The 25,937-nt window shown below is 47.5% G+C and overlaps 1 protein-coding gene across 1 annotated transcript in view; it reads left to right on the forward strand.

Moving 5' to 3' along the window:
• Positions 1–2,125: 2,125 nt before the first annotated feature.
• Positions 2,126–25,937, forward strand: part of PPP3CC (protein phosphatase 3, catalytic subunit, gamma isozyme) — a gene marked incomplete at its 5' end in the record, with an annotated part of 27,095 nt that continues 3,283 nt past the window's right edge. Inside the window, 13 exons of the mRNA XM_009710478.1 lie at positions 2,126–2,187; positions 10,424–10,621; positions 10,921–11,045; positions 17,036–17,147; positions 19,192–19,337; positions 19,518–19,657; positions 20,241–20,318; positions 20,416–20,510; positions 21,205–21,330; positions 22,296–22,373; positions 23,241–23,267; positions 24,189–24,270; positions 24,782–24,879. Coding sequence (XP_009708780.1) covers positions 2,126–2,187; positions 10,424–10,621; positions 10,921–11,045; positions 17,036–17,147; positions 19,192–19,337; positions 19,518–19,657; positions 20,241–20,318; positions 20,416–20,510; positions 21,205–21,330; positions 22,296–22,373; positions 23,241–23,267; positions 24,189–24,270; positions 24,782–24,879 — 1,367 coding nt within the window. The remainder of the gene's footprint in view (positions 2,188–10,423; positions 10,622–10,920; positions 11,046–17,035; positions 17,148–19,191; positions 19,338–19,517; positions 19,658–20,240; positions 20,319–20,415; positions 20,511–21,204; positions 21,331–22,295; positions 22,374–23,240; positions 23,268–24,188; positions 24,271–24,781; positions 24,880–25,937) is intronic.

Here is a 25,937-nt window from a genome sequence, read left to right on the forward strand (position 1 = left end):
CGGCTTGGCTAGTTTTCCAGGTGTTCCCTGTTTGATCCCTTGCGCTCCTCTACAGATTGCGTTGGGATGGTGGGTGTGTTTACTAGATGTACAGTGTGTTAATGTCTTGGATGGTAATGGAATTAGACATCATTAAGCAGCGGGAGCGAGGAAACAGGCTACGTAAAGGCATCAGCATTATCCTATAATGCACGACTTGGCTCTGAATGGCTCTTGGAGGCCGGTCTGCGAGACTCGCGGTGCTGAAGAGACATATGTTGATGATAGTTGAGAGCCAGGTCGAGTGGACTGGGAAAACCCTTCAGGGCAGGGAGCTTTGGTGGAGGGGCAGAGGGGAGCAGCTCTGCACCTAGGGCATCTCTGGTTAGGATGGCATGGACCAGGGGTGAGACGGAGGATGAAGGGTAGGTGCTCCTGTGTGCAGAGGGTGCTCAAAAGCAGTAGGAAAAAGAAATCTCAGTGCAGCTTTTAAAGATTTCGTTGGCAGGGAAGAGGAGTGCTGGACTATCTGGCTGGCACTCCCGACTTCAGACCTCCAGCCTCCGAAGCAAAACCTCGCTGCTGTCTCCAGCTGCGGCATCTCCAGCTATGAAGCCTTAATAGGATCTCGCTGTGTTCCCATTAGGAGCAGAGGTGGATGTGAATGTGTTGAGTAATGCGACCTCCTCCAGCTCGGAGCCTGGCTATGCCGCCGTGAGAGGGCTTGTGGGGTTTCTCTCTCCAGAAGTCTACATCAATCACCTGGCTTCTGTTTCCCCTCCTTTACTGACTACCTTTGCAATAGTGGTGGCTCTAAGACCTGAGTTTAAAGCACTTTCCCTGCTCCCAGCCGGATCTGGTGAGAGTGTGCAAGGATCTCCCCTGTATAAAACAAGTGGTTCAGGGTGAATGTCAGGAAAACGGGCAGAAGGGGTGTCAACAGTGATCTCGGCAAGAGTCTTCAGTTCCCTAGCCTGCTCTAGAAAATATTCCCTTTAATCAGTTGCTGAGGTGTAGCGAATGTGGTAAGATGGCTTCTCAAACGGCAGTGAGAATATTATCCTAAAGGTGATGTCTCAGATATCTATCACAAAGGTTTCCAGGAGGAAGACCCTGGTCAGAAGCGCAGAGGGCTGTTTTTGCTGGCTCAGCGATAACTGGGGGCTCCTGTCATCGAGCTCCATCCCTGGCATGTGAAGGTTTGTGAAGCTGCTCTGAAAGCATCGCTGAAACTTATTTAGCCCATTTATTGGGCTACTTACTCTTTGGTTTGCAAGAAAGCTGCTCTGGCTGATCTCCAGCGTGGCTACTGGGAAGATTTTAATTAGTTTGCAGCTCCCTTCAGACCGTCTGCACCTCTGTGCGGTTATAAGGTGATATGTGGGTATAAATGTCAAACCTTGGAGTAAGCGCGTTGCAAGAAATGTTTTAACCCGCGCTAGTTTGATCCAGTGCGAATGCAGCTCAGATTGAAGCATTAAGACGTGAGATGGGAAAAGAAGAGAAACCGAGACCCTTATTGTGTGTGAATTGGTCTTTTTTTTTTTTTTTTTTTCCTGCAGTGGTGATTGCAAGTACTCAAATTCTCATTTATCGATGATGTGACCCCCTTTTGCTGGATGCAATGAAAGAGTCACTTCTCCAAGGGCCTGCAGGCTGGGCTCTGCCTGCTTCCACCATGGCGCTTGGGCTCCAGCGTGAGTGTTTCTGGGGGTTATTTTATTAAGGTTTCCCACGTGAAGCAGCTGATTCAGCGTACAACGTCGTCCCGAGCGAGATCCTGAAAGTACGCAATGTGCTAAATGGTGTCCGCTTAAAAGTAGCTTTAAAATTGGAGCCAGCACCCCCTCCCCTGCCGCTGCCGGTGGTGGGGTCAGATTTACATTTACCAGCAGGTGGGGGATTTGCCTTTGACACAAAGACCCCGCTGTTCTTGTATTAATGATCTATTAGTGGACGCGCTGGCAGCTTGCTAACCTTGTGAAACAGGTGGCGAATTTCCCTGCCTGCTGACATCTAGGAATCCCCTCCCGTCTCCTTTGGTGAGCTCACTTATTTTTTAAGTAGCCTGCAGCTGTTTGCTCTAGACCTCGGCCTTTTTCTTTCCCTTCTTTTATTTTTTTTTTTCTTTTCTTTTTCACTCAAGCTTAGCAGTGACCGCCTCGAGTCAGCTGAGAGACACTTCGAGAGGAAAACACCAGGTTTGCTGTGGGTCGGTGTGCTGTCGAGTGATGGTTTTGTAGAAATACGTATATTTTTAACTGCTGGAAAGCCTGTAGAGCTTGAGGATCTCAAAAGTGGTTTTTTTCCCAGGCTGTTATTGAGGGCTTACATGCTCTCCTTGACAGTAGCTGGTGAGTTGGCACTCGGTGATGTAAGGAGCCCGTGTCCCCGGCAGAGGACTTGGCTCTAGACAGATTGTCTCAATGACAATCCCCGGGCAAATCCGCATCAGTGCTGGTCATTAAGAGACGAACCTACGCATAGCAATGCGGGTGCTGGAAATTTGACGGACCTTGCAAGCAAGTATGATTTTAATGTCTGCATCGCTCCCGAGGAGGCTGAGGAAACTCAGCGCCCACTGAGGGCATTTTTGAGTTGGTTTCCAAGCCGCAGAGTGCTTTGGCAAGAGCAAGACTAACACCGCGGCGGGGATCTGGGTCTCGGAAGCGCTTTGGGAAGAGCAAGACTAACACCGCGGCGTGGATCTGGGTCTCGGCTGAGGTTCGGCTTCGTTTTCGGTGGCAAGGCAGGAACCTCGGCGTGAAGAGCCGATTGATGCGGGGAAAGCTTTGTGGACGGCTCTCCTGGCTGAGCGCTGAGCGGCTGATGTGCGGTGACAGTCTTAAGTCGCCTCTGTTCTAATTAAATACTCCTGGTTTTAATCTCACCCGGCTCCTTGAAGAGCACGGAGAGGGAGCGGAGTGCCAGCTCCATCTCGTGGGTCAGCAGCCCGGCAAGGGGCCATCGTAGCTGCCTCTGGGCTTGCCTGCCACGGCAAACCTTGGCATACAGCTCTGTTGGTGAACCCTCGTTGAGTAGCCATGGTTTACTTTGGCAAAGGCACCTTTTTTTTTTTTTCCTAGCCTGATAACACTATTTGCTGTCCGTGCTAGATGTTTTGCCAGCAGAACAGTTTAAGGATAACTACCTTCTATCCCGATTAAAGTTTTTAGGAATCCATGAGCACAGTTCAGGTAGCTATAAGATTTCAGAAGCTGTATGACTTCCGAAATGCACAGATGGACTCCAATTTAGGAGGCTTTTATGGTTTTCTAGCCTCTTGGCTTTGCACTTAGTATTTCTGCCCGTCAGTGGGAGCTTTAAGCGTGGCCTGGGTTATGCTCGTTTGGCACACGTTGTGTTTTTATTTGCGTTTTGATGCACAGGACTGTCACTTGCTTTTTTTGGAATTAAATGCACCTGGCTTCTGCACAGACTGTGTGTGCCAGATTCTAGTCGCCAAAAGTCAATGTGGCCTCAAAATTTGGGTGTTACTCCTTGAACGACTGAAGGGTAGTTGATTAAGGTAAAGATGGATTTGCTGATGGGAACGGCTCAGTTGATTAGCCTTTCTTGGTTTCGCTGAACTCTAGTATCATGATGACTATATCTCTCCCCCTTCGAAGAAATCGTTCAGCTTGATAGAATTCAACGTACAATACAGATATTTTTAGGGTTATTGTCAGGAGATATTCTGGTTGTCCTACAAAAAGGAATCTGGCTCAAGGTAAGGATCAGAGCGAGCTCTCTGAACCAGTTGTGCACTGGGAAGCCGACTTCAGCTCCAGCAGCATAGCTCTGGCTAGTTTCAGATGAAACTGGGACGTTATGAACTGCATTTAATTCTATTTGAAGGAGCTGCCATTCAGTAGGAATTTAAACTTACAAAATGGATGAGAAAGATACCCAAAGTCTTGAGTGCCAGATGCTCTCTGTTAACGGGGACGGGGCGTCTGATGGTTTTGGTTGATGCTCAGCGCAGGAGCTATGTGCAGGGCTGGGTCCTCCTGCAGCTCTCCCAGGGGTGCGAAATAAAACTCTTTTTTTTCTTCATTTGTGAGTCTATGGAGCTTCCGAAACCCGGGGTTTCTCACTGGTAGCAAGAAAGGAAAATTGCTGCCCTCAGAAGATTAGAAAGAACACGCCAAAGTTTGGAGGAGGGCAGACAGAAATGGCAATAGCAATCATTTCTGGCTCTTGCTGCGTTTATGCAAGGAAGGTGTTTGCTTTACTTGGTGACTCTTCTGAGATATTAATGTTATTTATGTTAGCACAATTCAGTGGCAAGGGGAGCAGTTACTTATTTTCTCAGGTGGAAGGAGGCTATGTATTGCTCCGCTTCGTGATCACTTTGTTTCTACATAGCTCCTGTAGAGAAAGCAGTAGTTCTCGGACATAGCAAGGTCAGGGTGCCTGTGCCAGCACTGCTTCAGACTGAAAAATGACACAGATTATTTGCCAGGGCTTGGTCCAGGCTTTGAAAAACTGGTATCGAGCGTACATCTGTTTTTGCAGACTCTCGTGTAAACTTGCCCTGAGGCACCCCAGGGGAGGGAAAATGTCATGCAAACCAGCATAGGGATTCTTAAAGCCAAGATTTCTCGGCATTTTGTGACCAGAAATTTGTATGGTTCGTAATTTCAAGAAAAGAAAGATTATTCCGTGCAAAATTGGGTAGCTGCTAATAAATATTAGGACTAACAGCAATACTCTAGCTGCTGAGGCTCAACCCATCCTTGCTTTTGGTCTGGACCCCACTAATAGAGAAGCACCGAAGCAGGTTGGCGAAGAGCGTTGCTGTAGGTAACGAAGGCATCCATCACTTGCCGTCAAGGATTTCTTCCCCGTTAATGACTGTCAAAGCTCGGCACGATCCTGAAACTTAAGCTTTCTGCAAGCACAAAATGACATTGCTGTTGCCTTTCCTTGCTTCTTCCGATTATTGCCTCTGAGCTGGCTCCATTTGAGCCCTGGACTCAACTTTGAATAGATGAATGTAGGTTAGATGTGAATGGGAATAGAAATGTCTGATAAAAATAACATTAGGCTATTTGGAAATTGGAGGAAAGAAAAAAAAAAAACACCCAAACCCTGACCTGCTGCTCATGCTATACACGGCTCAACACAGGAGGCAGCTTTCTCTCCGCCTTTCAAAGAGGGTATGGATGGCTCCCGTGCAGACTTTTCCCTCTGAACGTTTCTACCTTTGACAGCCAGGTCCAGCTTTCTCGGTGGCCGGATCTCCGATGTGGCAGATGGACATCTGTCATCCCCGCTCGTCAAACCCTTAGCTGCACGTCAGTCAAATAGTTCAGATGCCTTCCAGCACAGGTGGAGAGGGTGCAGCGGTTGGAAGCTGTTCGTACCTTACGTCGTGTGTTTGAGCGTAAGAAAAGAGAGCTTTTACTTGTGCTTGGTTTTGTCTGAGCTGTACTGGCTGCTTCAGAATGCCCCAAATGTACTTTTTTTCTCCCCAAAGTGCATCTGTAACCATCTGTTCAACTCTCTATTTGTAATATCGTTCATTTGATGAGGAGCAAGCAGGGAAGGGGGCTGTTGCATTCAGATTCACTCCCAGATGGATGTCAGGAGTCGCAGAGAAATCTCCCTGAAGTTTCTTACCAAGCATGTTTAATCCTGGGTGATTTTTTTATTTATTTTTTTTTTTTGGACTTGAAGCCCCACACGCCCCAGTGTGAGAGGACACCTCCGCTTCGTTAGAGACCCAACCACTCAGGCAACAAACTGAGTTTTGCTGTAGCTGCCACTTCAGGCAAATAGCACTTGCTCCTTTTTCAGTAATGAATCTCGCTTTGTTGCTTTGTACAGTCATCCAAGGGACTCTCGGATATATAAACAATAATTTGAGGATCACTTCGTTTTCTCTTCCATGGTACTGACTTTTTCTGGAGATGTGGATCGGTCAGCCCTGCGCTGTCTGCTGCTGCTGCCTCCAGTCCTGGGAAAAGAGGATCTTTGCTTTGTTTTAACCGTTCTCTTACAAAGATGCACGATGGATGACATGGTCCGACCCAATCCCTGCTGGAAGAGCCCTGACGAAGCTTTATAGGGGCACAGCTTAAGTATGGATGTAAAAATGCAAGATGTGCTTTTCTCCTGGAGGAATATAGTCTTTTTGCACCGAGGAGCAAATGAATGGGCTGTGATGCTCTGCTTTTGTAGAGCTGGTGGTAGAGCAGCAGCTTTTTGTCAAAATTCTCCCACCCTTAACTATCCATATCCTCTCGGAGCGCTGCGAATACCCGCTTGCTCCTGGACTGCCAAATAAAACCTGTGTTAATTTTGCAGCAAATGGAGTCTCACACCATAGTCTAGCAAAGATATCCGTATCCTATTAATTTTCCTGAAGTCCCTTGAGCACAGCTGACTTTTTAATCCATTTTACACCTCAGAAGTTTGCTTGCATTTATGTCCTTTTGTTTGTGGTTTGGCGTGCAGTGTATGTCCTGTTTGTAGAGCAGGAGTTGTAGTGTATTTTCTCGGGAGCAATCTACAGAGTGTGTTTTGATGCCCTTGCAAAATTGTAAGTCCCAGACCTAAAGATTTCATTATTTAAACTAGACTGGGTGCAACACATGGTTTTGCATACGAAGGGAAGATGGCACGAAGATTTCAGCATTTGCTGCTCGCCACGTTGTGAATGTTTTATCCGTTGTTTTCGTTAATTATTGTTTGCGGGCAGTGCACGGAAGGAGCTGGCTCTGAGGACGAGCTTAGCACGCTGTATCTTTACGCTGCTTGGTCACCCTGTGACTAGCCACAGTGGGGTTTTTGTGAGATAAGGAGTTATTTCCCCATTTTGCAGATAGGAGCGGGAAGTGGGCAAGACTCTTCCACCCTTCTCAGTGCCCTGGAGATGCGAGATTTCAGGTCAGCTTTTGCTCCGACGGCCGTGCCAATGCTGGTCCCGCTGTCTGTGAGCCCAGGTCGGCTGCAGGAGGAGCCCCCTTCCTCCGCACACTCCTGCTGTGCTGGTCACTCCAACAGCATCGACCTTGAATAAGGATAAAATTCAGATCTTTAAAAAAGTGGATATTTGTGCGTCAGATAACGGCTTGCATGGAGTCGACTAAAGCCCTTACACAAGTTATACGGGCTAACAGGTTTGACAACACTAATTATTCAGGTCCTCATCCCCTGCTGCACGGGGGAAAGGGGCATCGCTGGGTTTTGGTTTTCCCAGCGCTCGGGCTCCAGTGCATGCTTCTCGTGACTCTCTGGTGCGTGGAGGATTTTTTCGCGCAGCCCCCACGAAGCTTTTGAAGTCCTCGACGGCTCTGGCCACGCCACGGCACGAGGGTCTGCTCCAGCGCTGTGCAACCGGCTCGGGAAATTGAGGATTTTTGGGGGGGGTGAGTTAGCAGGGAGCATAGCAAGTAGAAAACAGGCGATGTGGAGTAATCCCTTGCCTAGCGGGAGGTCTTCGCTGCCTGTGTGCATCCCCAGGATGATGCCGGTGTCTCTGGCATCTCTGGAGCAGGTTTTTCTCCCCGCACTCCATGCTGGCTGCAGCTTGGCTGGCAGACAGGCACAGCAGAGGAGAAGCTGGTTCCTTATCATGCCCAGCTCCTTGTGGGAGTGGAGCCGTGCAAAGCCAGCGAGGGAACTTACATAAAAGTTCTTGGCTGCTCACATCGGCGTAGCTTCATATTTTATCTTGCATAACTCTGCTCGCTAGGGCTACCAAGAAAAGGCAAAGCAGACCATGCCAGGAGCTTTTCGTGGATCTCTTCTGAGTTGGGTGACGGGCAGTGCTGCTCCTGTGGTCACATGCCATCTCCATTAAGCTCTCTGTCCCAACTTCTGCGGGTTTTTTACTTTGTTAGGGTGGCTCCGGAGTCGGTGGCCATGCTTGAAGGCCTGGAACGATGGGGAATATGGAGCTGAACAGTTCCTGTTTGTCTGTTCTCTTCTTTATAAATCGTTTGACCTTCAAGTGCTCTCTCGCTTCCTTTGGAGTCAGATGGCAGATGCTAGGACAACTGCCCAGTTTGTAGAAGTACTTACAAATCATTTTCCAGTCACTTAATCATAGAGTTGTTAAGGGCAGTGAGTCCCAAAGCCTCCCTTTGCCCCTCGCTCCGAGTCCCGTGCCCGCATTTCCACCCAGCTCCTTTTGGCCTCCCTTGTTCCAGCTGAATCTATTTGTGTCAGACCTGCAGCATCCCTCTGCCTCCTCCTGCTGCCGTCCTTACACCGACCCAGAGAGTACAGGAGGGGGGAAAAAAATACATCAAATTCTACAAAATGGTGAGTTTTTCATCGGTAACCAGAGGGGTCATTTTTACTTGTGTTGTTTTTTTTTTTCCTTTTGGCTGTAGAGATGAGCTATATATGCAGTAAAAAAAATGTTGTCCAGCCTGCGTTGGTATAAGCAGGGGTCTTACTTAAACCTCTTTAATTGGCAGCTCCGTGGGGAAAGCACTGCGTGTGCTCTGGACCGTTCAGGGCACTTAGCGAGTACCCAGCAGAGCAAAACTTCCAAAGCGGCCGATGAAAGAGGGCCACCTTATTGCAGGCACCGGCTCCCCTTTCATTATATCCGCTCTTGTTCTCCTCTGTCCTACATTTCACGTTATTTGAAAATTGATGTTCAGCTGCAAAGAATCTCTTGTGCTGCCTCTCTGCTTTTTCTCTCTGCCCCCTGGGTTTCCGAGCTAAATAGCTGCTCTATTTGCATTTAAAAGAGATCGGTTGCATTACTGTTAGTCACTGTATTATTTGACCAGCGCTATCACTTTGCCTGTTAAATTCGACATACTTTGGCATAGGGGATGTCTTTACTGGGTGATGGGTAAGAACATCAACTTCATTTCCATATCTGATATTTTTCTTCTCTAGCTGGATTACAGAGAAGTGCAAATCTGTCTTTCACCACCTGACATGATCGCATCAGAAGCGGAAGATGTGGAAGCCAGGGTACATTATCTAGCGAGTGGGTTTCGTTACACGCGGTACTGGTTGCTCGGGAGCAGCCTGGCACCGCGATCATTAAAATGGCTCTAAAAGACCCGTTTGCCTTCCAGATTTTGGGGTAGTCTGGGGGATGACGAGCAAAGATCTGTCCAGCTGCCTGCGATCTTACGGACAGTGGTGCTTCCAAGACCTTTTGCAGAGTTGTGCCGTGTCCCCAAGGCTGGGAGGGTGAGCAGCAGCTCCCTGCGGTAGCCACGATGGGGTAAGAGGCTTTTTTGGGGGCTCTGCACGCTGCTGTGCACCCCAGGGAGCACCCCACAGCAAAACCCATCCCAGCATCTCGTCCTCATCCACGCTGCAGGATCGCTCCCTCAGCAGGGCTTGGTCGTAATGGTTTTTGGTCCTACTGTGACCAGGAGGCGTTGAAAGGGCTGAACCCAGAGGGTTGAGGAGATGCTGGTTATTCCAGATGTTTTGAGAAGGAAAGGGACTCCAGGACCTGAGATGATCTCGTCCCTGCGATAAGATGCAAATTGCTCTGTGGTGCGCGGGAGCTGCCGGCAGCTGGGCCACACGTTTGGGGCTATTTGACAGGATTTTACTTCCAGTTTTTCTCTTTTCCTAAACATCCAGGCCTCCCTCCTGGAATTTATTTTAAATCAAGATGCTATATAGCCGTTAAATATTATGCAGAGGTCATGTGCTCTCCATCTTTTTCTTTTTTAAATTAGCCAGACCCAGGAGAAGGCAGATGAGGAAGTCAGATGGTTCTCGTTTATAACTACGATTTTTGTTTCATATGCTTCCTTTCTGCCAGAGGTCACCTTCTCGCAAATAGTACAATTGCCTAGCATGAAAATAATAATAATGGCTTTTGATGGGATGTGTTTTTCTACCTCAAGTTAAAAACCAGGGAACGTGTTGCAAATAGGTGAGGCTGTAACTTGCTGTGAGTGTTGGATTCCATCAGGATTTATCAATTACTAAGCTTGGGGTTAAGCTTTTTTGAAGTGGCCGGTACTGAGAGGTGCGAGGCTGTTACCTGGTAAAGGCAGCTTCTGCTTTGCAGGGGTATGTGCCGTCTCCTGACAAGCGAGAATTTTACATCTTGGTCCTCCTACCTGAATTGCTAGTTCCTGGGAACTGGTGTGTTTTTTCTCCTGCTTTTGCTGATATTTGCATGCAGTCCTGTTTTCGTGCAACATAACGATGACAACTGTCCCCACCGAATTAGGAGACAGATTTGGTGCTCGTGTTTTCTGCGGATGCATATGGCATTTAGTCTGCATACGGTGGCTTTTTAAACATGCTGAGGGATGTATTCAGTTGCTCTGGCAGCATAGCTTTTCTTCTTTCCGTATTTGAGAGCATAATTTCAGTGAAAGTATGTTTCTGAGTCTATGCTCGTCTCGAGGCTTGGAACGAAAGCCTCCTGATGAAAAGACTGTAATTCTTTTCCTCCCCAACAGAGACGTGTTGCTAACTTCTTCACTTCCATTTCCAGCTGTCCCATTTCCTCCCACGCAGCGGCTCACTCTGAAGGAGGTGTTTGAGGATGGGAAGCCTAGGCTTGACGTCTTGAAGAGCCACTTGGTAAAGGAAGGGCGCCTGGAAGAGGATGCGGCGCTGAAGATCATCAACGATGGGGCTGCCATCCTTAGGCATGAGAAGACGATGATTGAAGTGGAGGCTCCGATCACAGGTCAGAGAGCTTTCTGCAGATGGAGTCCTAAATAAGGGCCATCTAGGAAACAGGAGCTGCTCAACGTAGCAGGTTTTCTGCTGTGTTCCTTCCATCAGCAAGGTTTTTTTTAATTGCCTGAGCTCTCAGAAGAGAGGATTTTGCTGGTGTGGATCGGGTACACCTTTGCAGAAGCTGGATGTAAAGCAGGGGTGGCTTGGGTCAGAGCACAGCCATGCTATGCTCCTTGTTGCTGTCATGACCTTTCTTTTCTTAGCATGTAATTCTGTCCCTCTTTTGTGCTGTTCTTCCTCCCCTAGTGTGCGGTGACATTCATGGGCAGTTTTTTGACCTGATGAAGTTGTTTGAAGTTGGAGGATCACCCAATAACACCCGCTACCTCTTCCTGGGAGACTACGTGGACAGAGGCTACTTCAGTATAGAGGTGACAAATAAAGTTGAGCCTGGGGGTGCTAGTACTAAACTAACTGAAGGTGTTGAACTAAGCTAGCAAATACAGATCTCTTATGCTGGATTTTACACTCTAGTCGAGTTTTGCGTGGAGTGAAAATCATATTGTAGGTAACTCACAGTACGATTTTTGGCAGAAAAGCGATGTCCAAATGTCACAATTGAGAATTGGACAGAGTGACAGAGTTAAACAGCAGCGGTGGGGTTAATGGCTAAACGCTGGCTTCTGAACTCGAGTTTTAATATCACTTGTAGCTGTCAGTCAGCGAAACAAGAGGGAGAGTTGATTGTATGTTGCAGGCAACAGGATCCTACCAGGCAGTGGGAAGCAAATGTTTAAAAACTTGCAGGAGTCGGCTTAGCGGGGAAAAGAAAGCGCAACACTACTGAGTCACCGCTTCCCTGCCGTCCCCCTGAAAGCATCAGCCTTGCAATGCCGGAGACAGGGTCGGGAGAAAGCAGCAATAAATCACCTGGGCTGTTGTACATCTCGCTGTGACCCACGAGCTTAGTGTCGAGGCATTTAATTCTGTATCTAGCCATGCTGTGCCCGTGTGACAATCTGCCTTGTCACAATAACGCTGTCACCTTACAGACGTCGGCCGAACATCTGGCGTCCTGTTAGGATTTTGCAGCTCTGTGGGATACCACCAGCCGAGTATTGGGTAACACTGCCAGTTGTTGGTCTTAAAGGGCGAAATAACCGATCGATGGGTCCCCGAGGCTGCTGCTGGCTCGCTGAAGACCTTTGAGCGACAGAGCAGGCAGGATGGGAGAGCTATTAGCAAATACCGCAAACCCCAAGGGATTGCAACCTTCTAGTTTCACAGAGGCAGAGCCGAGTGGAAAAGGAGCGCTTGTTCCAGTTTAAGGCGGTGTAACGGGGGGCATTTGAGGAAACGGAGGCATGAAAGGTGACAAAATTGGCCTGGAATGACAGAGTAAGTGGTTTCTCTTTGAAGAGGGAGGGTGCATACCACAGTGTAGGAATAGCTGAGCTGTTGGGTCTGCGGAGGAGTCTTTCTCAGTTAAATTTTGGGGAGGAACTCTCACGGACAGCGATGAAGGCGGGTACTGCAAGTCTTTCTTTGAAGGATTCTGCAGAGGATTTAGGGGAGGGTACTGCCGACAGCTTGTGCTTTAGCAGTGTCCTGGCTTACTTCCAGCCTTGCGCTTCGTGTGTTCCTAAATACTGATGGTGAGCCAAGGTGTGACGATGAGCAGTTTCTGACGTAGCGGGGACGGATGCTCGAAAGGTGGAGTTGCGGCTGTTGGGATTTCTGCTGGTGCTGGCAGGAGGAGCCCTGTAACCCCTGGGGAGGAAGAGGAAGAACAGACATTTGACCACTTGTTTAAAAGGCTTGTCTTGTGCAAATTGGGTTTGCAATTTAAGCGTATTTACCTGGAAAAGAGGTTATATTATAGCACAGCAACTCTTTCTGAGATAAAATGTGGATTCGGGGGTTTGGTTTTTTTTGGTGTTAACCAAGAAACCTTCAAACAAGGGTTGTTGTACCCTGTGTCTATGCGTGGATTTTCTAGATCCTGGGTGGCAAAGTGCTTCCCCCACTCTCTGCTCTTACCCTGTGATTGATCTGACAGGGAGATTTTACTCCCAGATCTGCAGAAGTGAGTGCCCGAGTTGGGGATGGGTGCCCTCATCTCTCTATCCTGTGATAGTATGGAAGAATTCCAGGGGGATGGATGAGGAGTCCACCTTTGGAGAGCAGAAGTGGTGGGAAGAGGCTTTTTTGTTGATTTTTTGGGGTTTTTTTTTTGAGGAGGAAGGTCTGAAAATTGTAAGTAAACCTCATCAGGTCTCTTGTTTGTGGCTTGACGCTCTGACCCAGGGCCTGTGCCAGGCAGCCCGGTGTTTTTGGGCCGGAGAGCCTTGGGGCAGTTGGTTTTCATAAGCTCTGCGCAGAAAGTTTTTATTTCATGCTTCTCTTGACTCTCCTCCTTCCCCTTTCCCCCCACATCTGCAAAGGGAAAGCCACCAAGCGCTCCATTACCCCACAGAGCTAGCATTGATCTTTCACGAATCGGGGTGGGCTTTGATTAGTACATGCGGGGGCTGATCCAAATGTCACTGATAAAGCAGAATCTAGAAGGCTTGATTCTCTTGTTCCTATTGATGTGTGCCTCTTCTTTCCACCTACTGCAAAGTGCAGCCGATGTGCTTTAAGAGATTCCCACCTGGGTGTGCAGAAACTGGTTTCTGTAGTGAAATAACAGGTTTGGTGCTGGCATGGAGGATCGCTGCACGCAAAGAGTTAACGGTGCCAATTGAGCATCTTTGCATTGTTATGTTTTTTTAAAGACTACTATAAAATGCAAAGCTATCGCAGCTGGCCTCTGAAGTGCAGAGGTGGCTAATCTGTGAACGTTTTTGGGTTTGGAGTTTTGATTGCTTTGTCCCAGAGGCTCAGGTGATGGAAAAGCATCCAGGTTTCCCCACTGGGAAGGTGGAGAAGCACCGGCATCATCAGGCTTTCATGAATCCCCACACAAACTTGTGCATCCATGTGCTGGGCGAGGATATCATGAAGTGCCTGCCCAGAGCAGCTGATAATCATGACCTTTTAACTGAATGAAAGAGGAGGTAATTGTATAATTGCATCCTGATGCAGGCAGTCAGGAAACAAGATGCAAAACTGAGGGGCCAAGGAGGTGCTAAGACAAACCGGGTCGCTTGTTGGCAGCCCAAAGAACCCTTGCAAGCTTTCCCCATTGCTGCCAGTATTTGGTTGTCAAGGTAAAAGGAGCAGTTTGTGGCTCAGAGAAGACCTTTAAATACCCTGAAAGCCTCTGTTCATCAGCTCAGCTGGATGTCTTCAACAAATTATTTCTGGGCCTCTGGCTTAGGGAAATTCTCATTTAAAAACATTCATTCCCAGTAAGTATAATGAGGCTGTGAAGCGTGGTTTGGTTGTGTTTTTTGGGTTTTTTTGGTGGGTTTTTTCTTTTTTGAAGAAAAGTGTTGGGGGGGGAGAGGGGAAGGAAGCAACCGTGTGAAAGCTGAGACGGCTGCTGTCTAGTGGAAGAGGACTCTGCAAAGCATTCGCTTTCAGTGCGTGCCACAAAGCCCGCTACGACGGCGAGACTTGGCCACGGGCTCAAACGTTGCAGTGAAGGGGCTGACGGGCAGCATGGAAATGGGGCTGAACACCTCCATTTGGAGAGGCTGATGAGACGGCAGCCTGATGAAGGATTCTCTCGTTGGTCTGCAAGTCGGAAAGATGCTTCCTTCAAAGTGCTTTAAGCGTTTAGTGACATCTCCTTGCCCTTGGGCAAGAGAGGTCTGTGCCAGTGTTAGTCAGGGAGGGACCATCCTGGTGCATGAAGCCAGAACTGCCGGAATACAAAGAATAGAATTGTTTTATTAAATTATAAAGTGAAACAATTATTATGACCAAAAATAGAATCTATGGAAAGAGTAGATTGATCAGTAAAAATGGCATGATAATGGCATACACCTTTGCCAGACTGGTTTTCCAAATCCGATTACATGGGACACATGATTGCCATCTAATTACGGAATTGTATGTACGGTAATCTGACCAGGATTGAATGCACTGTTCTATCCAGAATAATACTAAAGGGATCCAGTCAATGTTGTAAGGCGTGAGCGAAAGTAGATTCATGGGACCGGGATGCAGGAGTTTTGCCGTGCCGTTTCTTCTGTGCCTACTCCGGGAAGAGCTGGCAGGCTCGATGTTTATACGTTTCTCGTAAACGCCGGGTTTTGTAAATGGTACGAGAGATTCCATGTGGTTTGTTACGGGCAGGTTTGGCAGCAGCCCCTCGTGCATTTGTGTTGGGTCGCAGGTAGCAATTCCTCTTGCAATTTCCCCACCGTGAATGAAAAGAGGGGAATCAAATGGGGGCACGGACCCAAACACTTGGCTTTGGGCTTCACGCTGACAGGCAGAAGAAGGAGAGAAGTAGATTATTTAGACCTAGTAAGCCCTAATTGTCTCAAGTTGCTGCTAGGCTATTGTAAACACGCAGTAATCAATTCCTGGGCACAGTGCCTTGAAAGTCTGGGAAAGGGATTCATACAAAACGAGGTATGTGAGTGTAGAAACCTCCCTTGTTCCTTGTTCCAGCCCCTCCGGAGCTCACGAGGGCTCTTGAATGTCCTTTACTCGTTGTTACCCTCCCCAGTACCTGGCAGCCCCCACGTCCTTGTGAAACAGCTACAAACCGCGGGGAACTGCAGCCACGCCGGAGATGTTTGCCCTCGACGTCCCTGCTTTGCTTGCTGCATGTCCAGGAAGAATTGTGGTGCCGAGTGACTCTGTTCACTTCATTATGTGTTTTTAAATCTCTTTTATCCAAGTTGCTGACCTTCTGTACAGCCCAAATCCTCCTCTTTACTGTGATGGTGCCTCTCCGCTTTCTTGCTTTGCTTTAAACCAGCGATGCCAGGGCTGGTTGCTTTCTCCAGTCCTTTGCAAGTCGTTTGGTTCATTTGTAGTGACTTTCACTTTTTAGTTCTCATGCTAGCCCACGTTTAGATTGCAAACACAGGAGGTTAAAGCTTTAAATCACACAATAATTGTAAATGGTTTTGTTGAGAACATTCCTCCTGTTAACAGATGCAATAAAACATTATTTTTTGCTAGCCTTAGCCACAGCTTAAATTGCCTGCCACTGGCCCTGTTTCTGTTCAATTCTAAAATTCAGGATTTGCTATCCAGTCTTTTTCTGTGGGGTTGAATTCCAAGTTAGACACAGACGGGTGCTTTACAGCAACTTGGGGTTTTTTGGCACCCCTGCGTGTAGCTGGAATGACTGATGTAGAGCTTGCCTTGCAGGTTCAGTGTTTGAATACCACGATATCTGAGGTGTCTCTACTGGAAACGAACTTGAAACTGGTTTATTTTGGTTCTGGAGGTTGTTTCCGTGCCACAGCAGCCAGTTCCCGGAGATCTGTGCACCAGATCAGCTGTGTTTTTAAGTGTTAAAACTGTTGACACACATCATGGTTCGCGTTCTCAAAGTGTGTGTCGTTTCTGTAGCATGTCAGCCTAAAGAGTAAGCTCTTATTAGAGACTTGAATCCAGATCTTCAAGCGTGCTGTCGTTACGGGTTGTCCTTCCAGCACTCAGAATCAGCAAGGGAAATGAGATAACGTTTCCCCATGCTAGATACCGGCTGATTTAGCTGTCAGCTTGACAACGTATAGCACAGAAGGGTAAGCACGCTTGCTTTCCAGCCCTTCCCTTCTTCACATAGGCTTTTTTGGAAAGCCACCATGAAATATTGCTGGGACTCCGGTAAAAATGATTGTTTCGGTTTGACTTTGGTCTGCACCTCATCAAAGGTGATCTTTTTACAGGTGTTGCCGCTCAGATAAGGGATGTGGAAAGCCCTCTTCAAAGCCAGAAGGCTTTACTAAGCTTGTTTTTTGGCTAGGCTTTTCCTGTTTTCAACTTGAACTTCACATGACTGTAGCGTAAGCAGGAAAACAGAGCGGGGAGGATCAAGTGTAATTTTTCTAATGTTTAATGCACTTGATAAAATGTCTCGCAAGATGGCTGGCTGCTCTACTTGCTGGTCTCTGGTTTCGATTGCAGTGGGACATCTGGAGCGCACGTCTCGCTGCGCAGCTGGTTTTGCTTTGCTGCTCTGAAAATGGGTGCTTTTCGCTTTGGTTTCTGCTGGAAGGAAAAGCTGCCCCCACCCAGCCCGGAGCCGGTTTCAGTTGAACGCGATCTCGTTTGTCACTTCTCCAACTCAGGCCTAATATAGAGAAATGCTCAGTGTGGCTTTCCCCCACTGGTGAAGTTGGCCAAGATAAGATCTACTGCCGATTATGGAGCTGGGTTTCTATCAGGGTTCCACTTTGAATTCAGCTTGTTGGGTGTCTTCCCAGAAACACTTAGTGAAGTCGACGGATGATTAGTGCCCTATAAAAGGTTTTTATTACATGCCATCTCCTCCTTCCCTTTCTTGCAGTGCGTGCTGTATTTATGGAGTTTAAAGATAAATCATCCCAAAACATTGTTCCTCCTTCGAGGGAACCATGAGTGCAGGCACCTCACAGAATACTTCACCTTTACGCAGGAATGTAAGTATCAGCAGTGTAAGGAGGATTTAAATGTATTAACGTGTTGTGACCAGGTGTGGATCTTAACTTTTGTGCCTGCTATGAGTGGTGTCGGTTAGCTCTGGAGCTGTAAAGACCTGTCATCTTTTTTTTTTTTTTCCTGCATACGTAGCTCTTCTCCTCTTTCAGCTCCTGGTAAAAGGGAAGAAAGCCAAATATCTAAGTCCCGTAAAGTACTGAGTGCGTGTAGATGTGGCCGTCTGGTTGCAAAGAATGAGCGTGGATGGAAGAAATGCGAACACATCTTCCCTGTCTCGCTGATGAGCCAGTTGCGAGCACCCCCCCTCACTCCGACTTTCAGGCCCAGCAACATATAATTACTGCCAAATGACTTTCAGCTCCAGATTGTGCAGCTGGGATCAGTGATTACAATTGGAAGCAAATAAAGGATTTGTTCCACAGTGTTTGCGCTAGGGAGAATCATTACCTTTAAGATCACTTGAGTTGAGTTAGTTTCATGCAGCATTTACATATTTCTTTAAACCAACGATGATGAAAGGTCAGGGAATGACCCCTCTCCCCTGAGGATGACGGTCATTCCTCCAAGCAATAAAAAAGGTGCACACCAGCAATGTGCAACTCTCCGTTAGGGAATAGTTGCTCAAGGATCCGACCTCAGGGAATAGTTACGGACAAGGCACGAGTCCAATCTTTAGCCCTTCAGCTCTGGATGCTGCTGGACAGGGTAAGACTGATAGGTACGGAGACAGTGACATCTGTTTACTCAGAAACGAGTTGGAAAACACAAGCCAGCTCTCTGCTGGATACCATAGTCATCAGATGGTGGTAGATGAGCTCCTGTTGAGCTGGGCTTAATTTGAACCGGAAAGCCAAAGGTGATGGGATTTTTTTTTCCCTTTTGGAAAACAGAAGAAACTGCCTTTCCACTTCCTGTATCATAGCATGCAGCTGAAAAAACCTGTTAGTATCTCTGAAAAAGCTGGAGGAAAGGTAAACTTTCCATTCCTGCACTTTTTTTGCTTTAGATAGAGATGGGTTTTGTAGCAGTGGCGGGGCTTTCTTGAAGATCAGGCTCTGTTAACGTATTGCTGCCCCACGAAGGGGCTGCAGATGCAAGAAGACATGTGCTTGGCGTGTGGTGATCTCTGCTCCTGCTCTCTGCTCTAACGGGAAGTGTTGAGAGATATTTCTGAACATACTTGGAGGCTTGCTGCAAAAGCCAAACTGCTTTTGGAAAGGCCATGGCATCTCTGTTTAATGTATCAAAACATCCTCTTCACCTCTGTTAAGATGAGGCATCCAGCGGAGATTGTGATCGCTCGTAGCCCTGAAAGATCCTGTACGAAGATTCATTTAACTGCAGGCATCTTGGTCAAATTCTGACTCAAAGCACTCGTGTCCAGCTGAAAAGGCAACTCCTATCTTAAATGATTGTGTAGTATAGCTGTGCCAAATTAAACAGCTGCTGCATTTCCCAGTGTATAAATCTGCCTAGCAGCCGAGGCTGGTAAGACTCTTGGAGTCTGGAGGTGCAGTATGAACGTGGGAAAGTGATGGGACAGCTTTAGTAGTATCCCGAGTTTTCTGTTACAGTGACAAGCACCTAGCTTCTTTTCTATGTTAACCTTAGCGCAGGTGTTCTAGAAAGTAGCTTGAAGGGAGATGAATGTTCTTGACCATGTCCAGATTACTTCGAAGCCTCTTTATCTTCATGTCCAACGAGCATTTTCTAAGCCAGCATTCTCACTAATACATGGATGCAGAGTTCGACTCGGTGGGCCATAGACATAGAGTTTCCCTATCACCTTAGGAGTTAGGTTCCGTGAACTTATTTATCAGCACTTTGGCTGATCAAAGCTTTGCTTAACGCTTCATATATCGTGTAGGTTTGGATGCACAAATGACTCCCCCTTTTAAAAAAAAATAATATTTTTTTTTAAAAAAAGTAAAGCTCTGCTTTCAGCCTGAGCAGTCTTTGTTGTGTAAATGAGTAAATGAATTCAGTTCTTTCCTCTCTTCCTCTCCCTGCCCCTCATCTTTCCAGGTCGAATCAAGTATTCGGAGCGAGTGTATGATGCGTGCATGGATACATTTGACTGTCTTCCTCTTGCTGCCCTCTTAAACCAGCAGTTTCTGTGTGTTCATGGAGGACTGTCTCCAGAAATCACATGTCTAGATGACATTAGGAAAGTAAGTAATCTCCGTGGTCCTTTCGCATCGCTTACAATTAGTAGTGTGGTTAATGGCTTGCTTGATTCCTGCATGGAGTTCCAGGTCGAGGCTCCCGTGCTCTGCACGTCCACACCATAGGTGTGCGTACGCTGCCGCAGCTTTCACCAGCGTTGTCCTGATTTTGTGCATGATTTTCAGTTAGACAGGTTTAAGGAGCCTCCAGCCTTTGGTCCAATGTGTGACCTGCTCTGGTCCGATCCATCAGAGGATTACGGCAATGAGAAAACGCTGGAGCATTTCGCCCACAACACCGTTCGAGGCTGCTCCTATTTCTACAGGTAAGTGGTGTTTTAAGGGGGCTCTGATGGACTAGAGCTTTTTGTCTCCCCTTACGCTAAGGTGTGTAGGGAGCTAAATTGCTATTCAGATCACTCTCTGGGCCTTTACAGTGTACTTGGCTCTGGAATAGTCTTCAGTTGGCTCTAACACGCAAAATCTTGTCTGTTTTCTCCTCCTGTAATGTTGAACTCTCTTTGAGTATGTTGCTCTATGAAATTGTGGTATTGGACAAGAAAGAGGTGCTACTTTTAGCTGGGAGGGTGCCTTTCGAGTGGTTTTCAGGCATTGGAGAGTACCAGGGGATCTAGGAAATAATCTTTTCCTGTCTAAAAGAGAGAGAAGCATTTGTGCTGACAGACCACTCGTAGCCCAGCTGATAGGCAGGATTTGGCACCAAGGATCTGTTTAACAGAATGCTTTGCAATTGATTTTTGAGTGATGTAATACATATTGGCCTTATTTGGGGATGCTGGTCACAACTCGAATGGATGCTGCAAGTGGCTGGTTCCTGAAACCAAGACCGTGGGTGCTGTCTCTTCTCCTGTGCTACATGCTAATGTCTACTTGCTTTTTGTTTTCCAGTTATCCTGCAGTTTGTGAATTTTTGCAGAACAATAGTTTGTTATCTGTAATCCGAGCTCACGAAGCCCAGGATGCTGGGTAAGTGCTGCAGCCTGGTAGCTGAGCAGGCTCCGTCTGCGTTCGTGCTATCCTTAGCAAGGCTGGTATGTTTAGCGTTCAACCTGTTTTTTTTCAGGTACCGAATGTACAGGAAGAGCCAGACAACAGGCTTTCCCTCATTAATCACAATCTTCTCTGCACCAAATTACCTAGATGTCTATAACAACAAGGGTAAGTCTGGCAAGGCCAAGGCTCTGCTGCTGTTCGGATGTCAGTACTGTCCTCACGCGCTTAGGAAATCCCTCTCCGTCTTTGCTTGCCTTGCCCACTCTGCCCTTCCTCTAGTTGCATTCTTATGCGTGAAATGAAAAAGAGCTTTCTATGTTAAACTGACGGCAGCTGGGGAGCTGGAAGTGGCTGTGTTCTCTGAGTCGGAGACTTAATGTATTACTGTGGCAATTAGCTGTCAAGTTATAAAGCCCAGAATAATGCTTTCATTTCCAGCCAAATGACAACTGAGCACTATTGATGAATGCTGCCATAAAAGAGAAGCTGCTAGTATAGGCAAGCTTTTAACTTCCCTGGGCCCCTAAAACCATGGGTGTGATAGGGAACTTGCCTCAACTGTGGGGTTTTTTTTACCCCTCACTTTGGATGTTGGCTCTGTGTTCATCCCTTCTGATTTGCATAAATTTTAACAGCTTTGTTCAGTTGACCTTCACAGTTGTGATAAGCTTTAGTGAAACAATGTAATGGGTAAACTGGGGGGGAAAAAAAAAGGTATTGCTTAAGCCTTCTCCTTTTGGAGAGCTGGTCATTTGATTCTGCATGAATTGTTGATAAGGAAGTTTCATTAGCGCAGGTACAACTCCGAGAAGCTGACAGTGCCTATGAACATGCGTTGTCTTTCCTTTTTCTCTCCTAGCTGCGGTACTGAAATACGAAAACAATGTCATGAACATCAGGCAGTTCAACTGTTCCCCTCATCCGTACTGGCTTCCAAACTTCATGGATGTCTTCACATGGTCTTTGCCTTTTGTAGGGGAAAAGGGTAAGAGATACTTCGATTTCTGTTATGAGCTGCCCAGGGACCCGTCATAGTACGCTGAGTGTTAGAAACCTGTCCCACAGGCTATTAAATGGGTTGGGAGGGTGTTGTAACTCCTTAATACTGTTAGCACTGGAAAGCTGCTCAGGTTCAAGGAGATCTGCATGTTGCTGGGTAAAGTTCTTGTGAAAATAATTGTTGATACCTGTTTTAGAAAGCTGTTACCAATAAGATGATCCTTTCTTGCTGTTTCTGCATTGCTGATGGAGCTGATCTTGGATGGTGTAGCCCTACCTCAGAATTCAGAGACATTTCTCTTGCTCTGGGTTTGCAACAGAGAAATTAAAATCTCCTGTTGGCTTGCGGCCCACCAAAAAGGAAACATTCACTTCGATTTCAAGGCTTATTTCATTCTGAAGTAGGCGAGGCAGCTTAAAATATGACCAAGACTTTGCCTCAGCTTTTCAGCAAAAGGGTTTTTTACGTCTGCCGGCGAGTTTAAATTCCACCCCAGTGCTGTATGTTTGGAGCATGGCTTCAAGGTCTGAAGTGCCAAAGGTTTGGTTGGCGTTTTTCTGACTTTGAGGAACCAAAGGTTGAATTCCCCCCAGATTTGACATTCTTGGAGCCAGGTGGCCTGTTGTGCGGGTCGAGGTGGGGAGGTGGGACCTTCGGCGAGCCCAGGCTGTTCTGCATGAATGTTGGCACCCCGCTCCCCACCTCTCTCTCATCTGTGATGTGCTTGGATTGCATCCACCTCCTTGGCAGAAGGTGTAAAGTATGTCGTCTGCTCTGGGTACTGCTGCGAGGTACCAGCAGTATGCAGCTAAAAGTGTCTTTGGGCTTCCACTTTCAGAGTATAAAATGACCTTGAAATCGTTCACTTGTCCAGCTCGTCCTCCAAATACCTCTGTCTGCGAAGCATGTGCACCAGGCCTCTCTAATCTTCCTGTCTGTGCTTCTTACAGTCACAGAAATGCTCGTTAACATCCTCAACATATGCTCCGATGATGAGTTGATTTCAGATGGTGATGAGACATTGGAAGGTAAAAAAAAATGCTGTTACGACCGAGCTGGTGACAGTGGTGGGGGTGAAGGTGGGCAAAGGTGTATGATGCTAGCTCAAGAGTCATCCCCGCTTGATTTATAACTGGATGCCCAGCCTGGGTCTCCAGTTACTTTTTGGCCAACCCTTGTGCAGTTCTGGGTAGGAAACATTAGGGTTTTGTGGGTTTTTGTGTTCTTTTTTTTTTTTTTTTCCTTTGCTATTCAGTCACAGAGAAATTAAATTATATTCACTGCGACAGACGGTTCTTGCCAGTTACTCTGGAGAATGGTTTCCTGCTTCTTACAGAGACTGCTTCCCAAGTGGTTATTTTTTTTCCCCCAATTCAAAATTTTCTGCACCAAAATATCAACCCAGTCTTCTCATCTGTTGCAGTGAAATCCTCTGTAAAACGGCTTCTTGTGTCACCCCAAAAAAAGGCAGAATGCAGTTTTTGGCCCTGGTTTTAAGCTATGCATGAAAGGGACAAACCCGTTGCTGCTCCCTGTATGGAGAGGGGTCTCTCGAGGGTGAGGTGGTGACCCAGAGGAAGCTCAGGCACAGACGTGGGGCGTGCAGCGAGAAGCGGGGCCGTGAGCATGCACGGGGGGGTCCGGGGGAGCTGCCTGTGCAGATCGGTGTAGGGTGGAGGACAGCCAGTCCCGCAGAGAAGCAGGACACCGTCGTGGTACAACGAGGTGCCGCTGCTTCGGTCAACAGGTTGAGACTTTAACCCGCTTCTCCCATTGCATTTCGTTTTTGGTTTCGGTTTGGTTTTTTTTTTCTTTCTCCCTCCCATGAAAATTAAATTTGTTTCTTCTATCTCTGTCTTCATCTACTTGTTTCTTGGTGTCTCCTCTCCCTGAAGATCACTACATTTCAAGCTATCAGAAAGGTACCCAGCTAGAATTTGCTACAAGCTTAATTTTCACTGCCTGTGCCACCAGATTCCTTGGAGTGGATTTGAATAGCTGACTAGTTGGGCAGTCTCTTCATCCCCTTTCAGTTTTAACATAAGCGCCGTGTGTTTTTTAACCCTTCTGCGTTCCTCCAGGAACTTGAGAAACGGGGTCACGTTTCTATCTGACTTCTGAATGCAGCCACTTAGTGCATGGCTGAGCCATCGGTGCATGTTAGACCTCCGGTTTGGCTTGTACTGTCCTAATGTGTAGTTGGGCCATGTGAGGAATCTCAGCTGAGAGGAGATGTATTTGTTACCTCTTTTACTTGGATTTTTTGTTTGTTTTCAGTTACCCTCCATGCTTTTCTCTCCTGTTTGGTCTGTATAGCGGAAGGGGAGTTCACATATCTCACTTTGTGTTTGTGTGGGGTCAAAGCAGAGTTGCAAGGCTCCGGCCAGCCGTTCACTGTGCGCGTTGGATGCCAAAGCTGATGCTTGCGTGACACTCCTCCCCGCGGCGAGCACAGCCCGGTGTTCTGCAGTGTTCATCAGCAGTCAGATTCGTCAGTGTTCTGCCTTGCAAAACTGTGTCTACATGGCTGAGTCATTTGTGTTACATCCTGTGTAGTGTGATCGAACCTGGTGAGCTTCGAACAAGACCTACCCGATCCGTTTCCTTTGGTGGTTCTATTCTCTTTAGACCTTTAAGTCCGTGTGTCATCTCGTTGCTGTTGCCCTTCTCACTACCATCCTGACCGCCATCCTCTCAGCACTGTTCTCTCAAGAGTGTAGCTGTGAATCTGTAAACCATGATTTCTTTTCCTGGAGTCAGGCAGGTGCTTCATATTGACATTACCTGTGCCAGGAAAGCAGGAAACCTTAAACATGCTGGTGTTTGTTTTTTCTCTCCCTAAGGTGGGACAACAGTCCGTAAAGAGATCATCAGGAATAAGATCAGAGCCATTGGGAAGATGGCACGTGTCTTCTCGGTTCTTCGGTAAGGAAGCAGCTTGTGATTTGGGGTCCGGGTTTCATTGGGGGTGGTCTGAGTAACGGGGGACGTTGATCAGGGTGCACCAGGCAGGAAGAGTCCTGTTGGGGGCCAGGGGGACGAGGAGGAAATCTTAGGAGACTTTTGCTTCAGAGCAGATGGCAAAGGCTTGGGGTGGTGGTTTCTGTCTGCCCAGCGGTCTGACTCTCTCAGCGACCTTCATCTCGAGCACTGGCACCTTTGCCAACAGAAACGCTGCTGCTAAGGTAGATTTAGCCCTTTCGGGATGGATTCGCTGTGCCGTAGCTCTGATGCATGGTGACTGAGTAAGCAGGGATCCTGTATTTACGAGGCAGGGTTGTGCTCGGTGCCAAGCTGATCGGACGCATGCTGCACGTGGCCAGCACAGAGCAGACTCCCATTTTCATGCCGCTCACCGCTAACAAGTCTTGCGTGGACCTACATGACCATTGCACTTCATCTCTCGGTAACCGGTTGTGTTGCTTCTTTTTTGCAGAGAGGAGAGCGAGAGCGTGCTGACTCTCAAAGGCCTGACTCCCACAGGTACACTGCCCCTGGGAGTGCTCTCAGGGGGGAGGCAGACCCTACAGACCGGTGAGTACGAATGATCCTCCCCTCTGCAGTTCTATACCTGGCCTTCAGCTGCCCCAAAAACCATTCGGTCAGTTCCCATAGGCGTAAATCAGGGTGCTGGGGGACCCGAGAGATGGTTCAGGCACATGAGGAGGAAGGATTCAGAAATAGGAAAAAGCAAAAATGTGGGTGGGGATGTGGAGAGCCTTCCAAGACGTCCCCATGTACCCTCGAGAGGGGGAACGCAAGGGGAAAAAATAAAACCAACAAACAGCACCCTATCTAAAGCACGTGTATTGCTTTATTGTGTGCTTCTGCAACAATTTTTTATCATTTATTTCCCTTCTAATGCTGCATGATAAGCACCCTCTGCTTCACCTATCTGCTGCTGTTGTGTGATAGCGTATATATGAATGTAACAGTAAACATGCCTGCTTGTTTGTTCTTCATTAAACAAAACCCCTCTAATTTTCACCCTATGAAATTGTGAATCCCAAACAGAGGAAGCTTAGATTTAGTTGAAGGAAGGAGATTCTTCCAGGCCTGTATGTTTCATATTAAGACTTCTCTCGCCCCCCCTGGTTTTGATCTGGTTTTGGAGGTTTCTTTGCTGTGCTTGCTGGCAAATACTTTCCTCCCTCCCTCAGCAGCCAACTGGTCTGTCTTATTAGTGTGCTGAGAGCAGGACTGAGCTAGCGATCGGCGTGCTTTAAACTCGCAGGGCAGGGAGATTGGCTGATGGTCAGGGAATGAGTTATCACAGTAACATCTGTCCCCAGAGGGAATCCTGTAATCTAGTGTTTTAATCCTTTCCTGCCGCCAGCCTTTGAATGCTGGCATCTCACCAGCCTGCTTTCCCCTTCCTATAAGCGCTGGGTAATTTCCTGCAGGCTCAGAAGAGGGCTTGTTCTGGGATTGCCTTGCCTTAATTAAATAGTTCACGAGTGAGAAACGTGTAAATATTGCTGCCCGCTCCTGGGGGTGGGGAGGATGCGATATCGCTCCCGAACTCATGGGTTTCTCTGCCCGCGGAGGAGGATGAAATTTTTTTTCCATTTTTTTTTTTTTTAATACCAGCC

The sequence above is a fragment of the Cariama cristata genome, unplaced genomic scaffold (genome assembly GCF_000690535.1).
Source record: "Cariama cristata isolate BGI_N322 unplaced genomic scaffold, ASM69053v1 scaffold23261, whole genome shotgun sequence".
NCBI classification, from domain to species: Eukaryota; Metazoa; Chordata; class Aves; order Cariamiformes; family Cariamidae; genus Cariama; species Cariama cristata.